Source organism: Salvelinus sp. IW2-2015, unplaced genomic scaffold (genome assembly GCF_002910315.2).
Source record: "Salvelinus sp. IW2-2015 unplaced genomic scaffold, ASM291031v2 Un_scaffold8623, whole genome shotgun sequence".
In the NCBI taxonomy this organism is placed as follows: Eukaryota; Metazoa; Chordata; class Actinopteri; order Salmoniformes; family Salmonidae; genus Salvelinus; species Salvelinus sp. IW2-2015.
In genome coordinates this window covers 1-9636 of record NW_019949882.1, presented here as the reverse complement: position 1 = coordinate 9636, position 9636 = coordinate 1, and the positions used below count along the sequence as shown (strand labels likewise).

General features: G+C 47.2%; 1 protein-coding gene across 1 annotated transcript; it reads right to left on the bottom strand.

Moving 5' to 3' along the window:
* Window positions 1-3902: 3902 nt before the first annotated feature.
* Window positions 3903-9142, bottom strand: LOC112079601 (transient receptor potential cation channel subfamily M member 2; the record flags this gene model as incomplete). The annotated part of the gene is made up of 4 exons (XM_024145501.2): window positions 3903-4019; window positions 4576-4677; window positions 4874-4952; window positions 9055-9142. Coding segments are annotated over 4 exons (386 nt in total), but the record flags the coding sequence as incomplete, so codon positions are not given.
* Between the last annotated feature and the right edge of the window lie 494 nt (window positions 9143-9636).

Here is a 9636-nt window from a genome sequence, read left to right as displayed (position 1 = left end):
GCAACTCCACAACACTTCCCCTATGCATGCTATATCCTATCCTTCCAGAACACCATCTACACAACACTTCCCCTATAGCATGCTAATATCCTATCCTTCCAGAACACCACGCCACAACACTTCCCCTATAGCATGCTATATCCTATCCTTCCAGAACACCGTACTACACAACACTTCCCCTATAGCATGCTATATTCCTATCCTTCCAGAACACCATGCTACACAACACTTCCCCTATAACATGCTATATCCTATCCTTCCAGAAACACATACTCACCAACACTTCCCCTATAACATGCTATATCCTAATCCTTCCAGAACACCATACTACACAACACTTCCCCTATAACATGCTATATCCTATCCTTCCAGAACACCATACTAACACAACACTTGGGCTGTGTGGTGCTGGTCCAGTGGGTTAGAGTTAGTAGTCTGGGCTGTTGTGTGTGCTGGTCCAGTGGGTTTAGGAGTTAGTAGTCTGGGATGTGGTGCTGGTCCAGTGGGTTAAGAGTTAGTAGTCTGGGATGTGGTGCTGGTCCAGTGGGTTAGAGTTAGTAGTCTGGGCTGTGTGGTGCTGGTCCAGTGGGTTAGAGTTAGTAGTCTGGGTGTTGTGCTGCTGGTCCAGTGGGTTAGAGTAGTAGTCTGGGCTGTGTGCTGCTGGTCCAGTGGGTAGAGTTAGTAGTTCTGGCTGTGTGGTGCTGGTCAGTGGTTAGAGTTAGTAGTCTGGGCTGTGTGGTGCTGGTCCAGTGGGTTAGAGTTAGTAGTCTGGGCTGTGTGGTGCTGGTCCAGTGGGTTAGAGTTAGTAGTCTGGGCTGTGTGGTGCTGGCCAGTGGGTTAGAGTAGTAGTCTGGGCTGTGTGGTGCTGGGTCCAGTGGGTTATGAGTTAGTAAGTCTGGGCTGTGTGGTGCTGGTCCAGTGGGTTTAGAGTTAGTCAGTCTGGGTTGTGTGGTGCTGGTCCAGTGGGTTTAGAGTTTAGTAGTCTGGCATGTGTGGTGCTGGTCCAGTGGGTTAGAGTTAGTAGTCTGGGCTGTGTGGTGCTGGTCCAGTGGGTTAGAGTTAGTAGTCTGGGCTGTGGTGCTGCTGGTCCAGTGGGTTTAAGAGTTAGTAGTCTGGGCTGTGTGGTTGCTGGTCCAGTGGGTTAGAGTTAGTAGTCTGGGCTGGTGCTGGCTGGTCCAGTGGGTTAGAGTTAGTAGTCTGGGTGTGTGCTGCTGGTCCAGTGGGTTAGAGTTAGTAGTCCTGGGCTGTGTGGTGCTGGTCCAGTGGGTTAGAGTTGTAGTCTGGGCTGTGTGTGGTCCAGTGGGTTAGAGTAGTAGTCTGGGCTGTGTGCTGCTGGTCCAGTGGGTTAGAGTTAGTAGTCTGGGCTTGTGTGCTGCTGGTCCAGATGGGTTAGAGTTAGTTAGTCTGGGCTGTGGTGCTGGTCCAGTGGGTTAAGTTAGTAGTCTGGGCTGTGTGCTGCTGGTCCAGTGGGTTAGAGTTAGTAGTCTGGGCTGTGGTGGCTGGTCCAGTGGGTTAGAGTTAGTAGTCTGGGCTGTGTGCTGCTGGTCCAGTGGGTTAGAGTTAGTAGTCTAGGGCTGTGTGCGTGCTGGTCCAGTGGGTTAGAGTTAGTAGTCTGGGCTGTGGTGCTGGTCCAGTGGGTTAGAGTTAGTAGTCGGCTGTGTGGTGCTGGTCAGTGGGTTAGAGTTAGTAGTCTGGGCTGTGTGGTGCTGGTCCAGTGGGTTAGAGTTAGTAGTCTGGGCTGTGTGCTGCTGGTCCAGTGGGTTAGAGTTAGTAGTCTGGGCTGTGCTGCTGGTCCAGTGGGTTAGAGTTAGTAGTCTGGGCTGTGTGGTGCTGGTCCAGTGGGTTAGAGTTAGTAGTCTGGGCTGTGTGTGCTGGTCCAGTGGTTAGAGTTAGTAGTCTGGGCTGTGTGGTGCTGGTCCAGTGGGTTAGAGTTAGTAAGTCTGGGCTGTGTGGTGCTGGTCCAGTGGTTTAGAGTTAGTAGTCTGGGCTGTGGTGTGCTGGTCCAGTGGGTTAGAGTTGTAGTCTGGGCTGTGGTGGTGCTGGTCCAGTGGGTTAGAGTTAGTAGTCTGGCTGTGTGGTGCTGGTCCAGTGGGTTAGAGTTAGTAGTCTGGGCTGTGTGGTGCTGGTCCAGTGGGTTAGAGTTAGTAGTCTGGGCTGTGTGGTGCTGGTCCAGTGGGTTAGAGTTAGTAGTCTGGGCTGTGTGGTGGCTGGTCCAGTGGGTTAGAGTTAGTAGTCTGGGCTGTGTGGTGCTGGTCCAGTGGGTTAGAGTTAGTAGTCTGGGCTGTGTGCTGCTGGTCCAGTGGGGTTAGAGTTAGTAGTCTGGGCTGTGTGCTGCTGGTCCAGTGGGTTAGAGTTAGTAGTCTGGCTGTGTGGGTGCGTTCAGTGGTTAGAGTTAGTAGTCTGGGCTGTGTGGTGCTGGTCAGTGGGTTATGAGTTAGTAGTCTGGGATGTGGTGCTGGTCCAGTGGGTTAGAGTAGTAGTCTGGGCTGTGGTGCTGGTCCAGTGGGTTAGAGTTAGTAGTCTGGGCTGTGGTGCTGGTCCAGTGGGTTAGAGTTAGTAGTCTGGGGCTGTGTGGTGCTGGTCCAGTGGGTTAGAGTTAGTAGTCTGGGTGTGGTGCTGGTCCAGTGGTTAGAGTTATAGTCTGGGCTGTGTGGTGCTGGTCCAGTGGGTTAGAGTTAGTAGTCTGGCTGTGCTGCTGTCAGTGGTAGAGTTAGTAGTCTGGGCTGTGTGGTGCTGGTCCAGTGGGTTAGAGGTTAGTAGTCTGGGCTGTGTGTGCTGGTCCAGTGGGTTAGAGTTAGTAGTCTGGGCCTGTGTGGTGGTGTGTCCAGTGGGTTAGAGTTAGTTAGTCTGGGCTGTGTGCTGGTCCAGTGGGTTAGAGTTAGTAGTCTGGCCTGTTGTGCTGGTCCAGTGGGTTAGAGTTAGTAGTCTGGGCTGTGTGCTGCTGGTCCAGTGGGGTTAGAGTTAGTAGTCTGGGCTGTGTGCTGCTGGTCCAGTGGGTTAGAGTTAGTAGTCTGGGTGTGCTGCTGGTCCAGTGGGTTAGAGTTAGTAGTCTGGGGCTGTGTGGTGCTGGTCCAGTGGGTTAGTTTAGTAGTCTGGGCTGTGTGGTGCTGGTCCAGTGGGTTAGAGTTAGTCGTCTGGGCTGTTGTGCTGGTCAGTGGGTTAGAGTTAGTAGTCTGGGTGTGTGCTGCTGGTCAGTGGGTTAGAGTTTAGTAGTCTGGGCTGTGTGTGCTGGTCCAGTGGGTTAGAGTTAGTAGTCTGGGCTGTGTGCTGGTCCAGTGGGTTAGAGTTAGGTAGTCTGGGCTGTGCTGCTGCGTCCAGTGGTTAGAGTTAGTAGTCTGGGCTGTGTGCTGCTGGTCCCAGTGGGTTAGAGTAGTCGTCTGGGCTGTGTGCTGCTGGTCAGTGGGTTAGAGTTAGTAGTCTGGCTGTGTGGCTGCTGGTCCAGTGGGTTAGAGTTAAGTAGTCTGGGCTGTGGTGGTGCTGCTGGTCCAGTGGGTTAGATAGTAGCTGGCTGTGGTGGTGCTGGTCAGTGGGTTAGAGTTAGTAGTCTGGGCTGTGTGGTGCTGGGTCCAGTGGGTTAGAGTTAGTAGTCTGGGCTGTGTGCTGCTGGTCCAGTGGGTTAGAGTAGTAGTCTGGGCTGTGTGCTGCTGGTCCAGTGGGTTAGAGTTAGTAGTCTAGGGACTGTGTGGTGCTGCGGTGGTCCAGCATTGGGTGTAGAGTTTAGTAAGTCAGTATGGTGTTCTGGAAGGATAGGATATAGCATGCTATAGGGGAAGTGTTGTGGAGTATGGTCTTCTGGAAGGATATGATATAGCATGCTATAGGGGAAGTGTTGTGTAGTATGGTGTTCTGGAAGGATAGGATATAGCATGCTATAGGGGAAGTGTTGCGGTGTGTGTTCTCACCATGCGGTTGATATCAGCCATCAGTAGACTTCTCCGGTCTAGATGGATGTTCAGGACTGTAGTTTCTACCCAGGCATCGTCTGTGTTCCTGATGTCGTCTACGTAGCCCTCATGGACCTGCAGGACACAGGTACAGGAACTGACCTCAGCTGTCACCAGTATCCCTGTACTGGCATTGACCAGTAAATAGTGTTTTTACTGTTTTCTGATTGAGGCCAGGATTCAATCAGATCGCTGGTTATAGTCATTACAGCTTTTAYAGGAAATATTCCCACGTTAGCGGAGACTYCATTCACGGTGAACGCTGCATTTGTCAGCTCAATCTGAAATGACCTTTTCATTTCMAAGGCGGAATCTGTTCCGCTTCAGCAATACCGATTGAACAGAGCCCTCAGTGTTAGTGCATTCCACTGTGCTGTTTCCACCTGCTGTATCCTGTTCACGTGACAAATTCAATTGGACTTGTTTTCATTTGATTTGACTAGCACAGCTACTAACTAGAACAGTAACATGAGAGACTGTCATTTTAAATTAATAGATGTATTACATTAGCGGTTTGGTGCTTGCAGTATACAGTAGAATCTGTGGTCATTCTTCATGGTACCACAACTTCCACTGGCAGTAGCTATAGGGCGTCTATTAAGCTTGAGGAGCCGTAACCAGTCAGGTGTACCTTGGTTACCTCTACCATCTTAGTTTTTATCGTGTCATAGATCTTCTGCCCCATAATCCTCAGTAATCTGTCTGGCAGGGGCTCGTCTGATTGGACAGGACCCTTGAAGGAAACAGAAGAGTTTGTCAGTAGGTATCAACACTCTCGGATTTAATAATGTCATAGAACCTCGATCTCCAAGCTTCCTCAAATAGAGCGTAAAGATGATTATTTATTTATTTGTCGACTATGTAAAAGGATTTTTATCAAAGCAGACAGAGTCCACATACTGTACATTCTGTCCAGCCCCTGTACTCACCCCAGGTAGTGTCCAGAGCCCATCCTCCTGGTCCCAGACCGCCAGGAACTCCAGAGCAGATCTCTCACTATCTCTCCAGCTACTCCAGCTTAATATAATTAATATAGGTTAATATAATATGTATAAACTATTACAGCAGAACCATCATATATTCATCATCAACAGGTTAATATAATATTATAAACATTAAAGCAGAACTCTCAATACATATCATCAACAGGTTAATATAATATTATAAACTATTAAAGCAGAACTCTCAATACATCATCATCAAACAGGTTAATATAATATTATAAACTATTAAAGCAGAACTCTCAATACATCATCATCAACAGGTTAATATAAATATTATAACTATTAAAGCAGAACTCTCAATACATCATCATCAACAGGTTAATATAATAATAAAACTATTAGAGCAGAGACTCTCAATACATCATCATCAACAGGTTAATATAATATTATTAACTATTAGAGCAGAACTCTCAATACATCATCATCAACAGGTTAATATAATATTATTAAACTATTAGAGCAGAACTCTCAATCATCATCACAAACAGGTTAATATAATATTATTAACTATTAAAGCAGAACTCTCAATACATCATCATCAACAGGTTAATTAATATTATTAACTATTAAAGCAGAACTCTCAATAAATCATCATCAACAGGTTAATAAATATTATTAACTATTAAAGCAGAACTCTCAATACATCATCAAACAACAGTTAATATAATATTATTAAACTATTAAAGCAGAAACTCTCAATACATCATCAACAACAGTTAATATAAATTATTAACTATTAAGCAGAACTCTAATACATCATCAACAACAGGTTAATATAATATTATATAACTATTAAAGCAGAACTCTCATCAACAGAGTACACTGAAAAACAAACACACTATCATCAACAACACATGGTTATTCTCCTCAGAGTTTTATCCTCTAGCTAACTAAACTACGAAGGTTTCCCAAATGGCACCCTATTCCCTATGTAGTGCACTACTACTGACCAGGCCCATAGGGCTCTAGTTAAATGTAGTGCCCTACTATTGACCAGGCCCATAGGCTCTAGTTAAATGTAGTGCCCTACTATTGACCAGGGCCCATAGGGCTCTAGTTAAATGTAGTGCACTACTACTGCCAGGCCCATAGGCTCTAGTTAAATGTAGTGCACTACTATTGACCAGGGCCCATAGGGCTCTAGTTAAATGTAGTGCACTACTATTGACCAGGGCCCATAGGGATCTAGTTAAATGTAGTGCACTACTATTGACCAGCCATAGGGCTCTAGTTAAATGTAGTGCACTACTACTGACCAGGCCATAGGCTCTAGTTAATGTAGTGCCCTACTATTGACCAGGCCCATAGGCTCTAGTTAAATGTATGCACTACTACTGACCAGGCCCATAGGGCTCTAGTTAAATGTAGTGCACTACTATTGACCAGGGCCATAGGGCTCTAGTTAAAGTAGTGCACCACTATTGACCAGGGCCCATAGGGATCTAGTAAATGTAGTGCACTACTATTGACCAGGGCCCATAGGGCTCTAGTTAAATGTAGTGCACTACTACTGACCAGGGCCCATAGGGTCTATTAAATGTAGTGCCCTACTATTGACCAGGGCCCATAGGGCTCTAGTTAATGTAGTGCCCTACTATTGACCAGGGCCCATAGGCTCTAGTTAAATGTAGTGCACTACTACTGACCAGGGCCATAGGCTCTAGTTAAATGTAGTGCACTACTATGACCAGGGCCCATAGGGCTCTAGTTAAATGTAGTGCACTACTATTGACCAGGGCCCTAGGGATCTAGTTAAATGTAGTGCACTACTATGACAGGGCCCATAGGGCTCTAGTTAAATGTAGTGCACTACTACTGACCAGGGCCCATAGGGCTCTAGTTAAAGTAGTGCCCTACTATTGACCAGGGCCCATAGGGCTCTAGTTAAATGTAGTGCCCTACTATTGACCAGGGCCCATAGGGCTCAGTTAAATGTAGTGCACTACTATTGACCAGGGCCATAGGGCTCTAGTTAAATGTAGTGCACTACTACTGACCAGGGCCCATAGGGCTCTAGTTAAATGTAGTGCACTACTACTGACCAGGGCCCATAGGGCTCTAGTTAAATGTAGTGCCCTACTATGGACCAGGGCCCATAGGGCTCTAGTTAAATGTAGTGCCCTACTATTGACCAGGGCCCATAGGGCTCTAGTTAAATGAGTGCCCTACTATTGACCAGGGCCCATAGGGCTCTAGTTAAATGTTAGTGCCCTACTATGACCAGGGCCCATAGGGCTCTAGTAAATTAGTGCCCTACTATTGACCAGGGCCCATAGGGCTCTAGTAAATGTAGTGCACTACTACTGACCAGGGCCCATAGGGCTCTAGTAAATGTAGTGCACTACTATTGACCAGGCCCATAGGGCTCTAGTTAAATGTAGTGCCACTACTATTGACCAGGGCCCATAGGGATCTAGTTAAATGTAGTGCACTACTATTGACCAGGGCCCATAGGGCTCTAGTTAAATGTAGTGCACTACTACTGACCAGGGCCCATAGGGCTCTAGTTAAATGTAGTGCCCTACTATTGACCAGGGCCCATAGGGCTCTAGTTAAATGTAGTGCACCTACTATTGACCAGGGCCCATAGGGCTCTAGTTAAATGTAGTGCACTACTATTGACCAGGCCCATAGGGCTCTAGTTAAATGTAGTGCACTACTACTGACCAGGGCCCATAGGGCTCTAGTTAAATGTAGTGCACTACTATGACCAGGGCCCATAGGGCTCTAGTTAAATGTAGTGCCTACTAATTGACCAGGGCCCATAGGGCTCTAGTTAAATGTAGTGCCCTACTATTGACCAGGGCCCATAGGGCACTAGTTAAATGTAGTGCCCTACTATTGACCAGGGCCATAGGGCTCTAGTTAAATGTAGTGCCCTACTATTTGACCAGGGCCCATAGGGCTCTAGTTAAATGTAGTGCACTACTACTGACCAGGGCCCATAGGGCTCTAGTTAAATAGTGCACTACTATGACCAGGGCCCATAGGGCACTAGTTAAATGTAGTGCCCTACTATTGACCAGGGCCATAGGCTCTAGTTAAATGTAGTGACCCTACTATTGACCAGGGCCCATAGGGCTCTAGTTAAATGGAGTGCCCTACTATTGACCAGGGCCCATAGGGCCTAAAGTTAATATGTAGTGCACTACTACTGACCAGGGCCCATAGGGCTCTAGTTAAATGTAGCCCACTACTACTGACCAGGGCCCATAGGCTCTAGTTAAATGTAGTGCCACTACTACTGACCAGGGCCCATAGGGCTCTAGTTAAATGTAGTGCACTACTATTGACCAGGGCCCATAGGGCCACTAGTTTAAATGTAGTGCCCTACTATTGACCCGGCCCATAGGGCTCTAGTTAAATGTAGTGCACTACTACTGACCAGGCCACTTAGGGCTCTTAGTTAAATGTAGTGCACTACTATTGACCAGGGCCCATAGGGCACTAGTTAAATGTAGTGCCCTACTATTGACCCGGCCATAGGCTCTAGTAATTAGTGCCCTACTATTGACCAGGCCATAGGCTCTAGTTAAATGGTAGTGCCACTACTATTGACCAGGGCCCATAGGGCACTAGTTAAATGTAGTGGCCCTACTATTGACCAGGGCCATAGGGCTCTAGTTAAATGTAGTGCACTACTATTGACCAGGCCCATAGGGCTCTAGTTAAATGTAGTGCACTACTACTGACCAGGGCCCAAAGGGCTCTAGTTTAATGTAGTGCACTACTACTGACCAGGCCCATAGGGCTCTAGTTAAATGTAGTGCACTACTACTGACCAGGGCCCATAGGGCTCTAAGTTAAATGTAGTGCACTACTACTGACCAGGGCCCATAGGGCTCTAGTTAAATGTAGTGCACTACACTGACCAGGGCCATAGGGCTCTAGTTAAATGTAGTGCCACTACTACTGACCAGGGCCCATAGGGCTCTAGTTAAATGTAGTGCACTACTATGACCAGGGCCCATAGGCACTAGTTAAATGTAGGCAACTACTATTGACCAGGGCCCATAGGGCTCTAGTTAAATGTAGTGCACTATATAGGGAACAGGGTGCCATTTGGAAGGCTTGATAAACTGTTATCTATCTGTGGAGCCTCGTACCGTGTGAGGACAGGGTCCAGATCAGGTTTGGACCCAGACGGGGTCAGTGCTCTCCTCTTCCTTTCATCCTGTCCTTCCTCCTTGGTTTCTCACAACAGACGTTAGAGATGACTGATATTAGGCAACAAAACACATGGATTAAAACAATGGTTATCAACTTTTCTAAATGTTATTTGGTGTCTTCATACCTGTAACTCTCACAAGAATCAAGTTCTGATCTGAGGGCGGAAAAGCATAGTGGGATAAAACAGACACAAATGTATGTCATATCCCAGAGGAAGAATTACACTGTGGATCTTCCTAGTCTATCTGTTTCCACTGTGCCCGAACAACTCACCCATCTATCTGTCTACTGGCCCAAACGAACTCACACCATCTATCCGTTCCTGGCCCCAAACAACTCACCATCTATCTGCTCCTGGCCCAAACAACTCACCCATCTATCTGTTCCTGGCCCAAACAACTCACGACCATCTATCTTCTCCTGAACCAAACAACTCACCCATCTATCTGCTCCTGGCCCAAACAACTCACCCACTCATCTGTTCCTGGCCCCAACAACTCACCCATCTATCTGCTCTG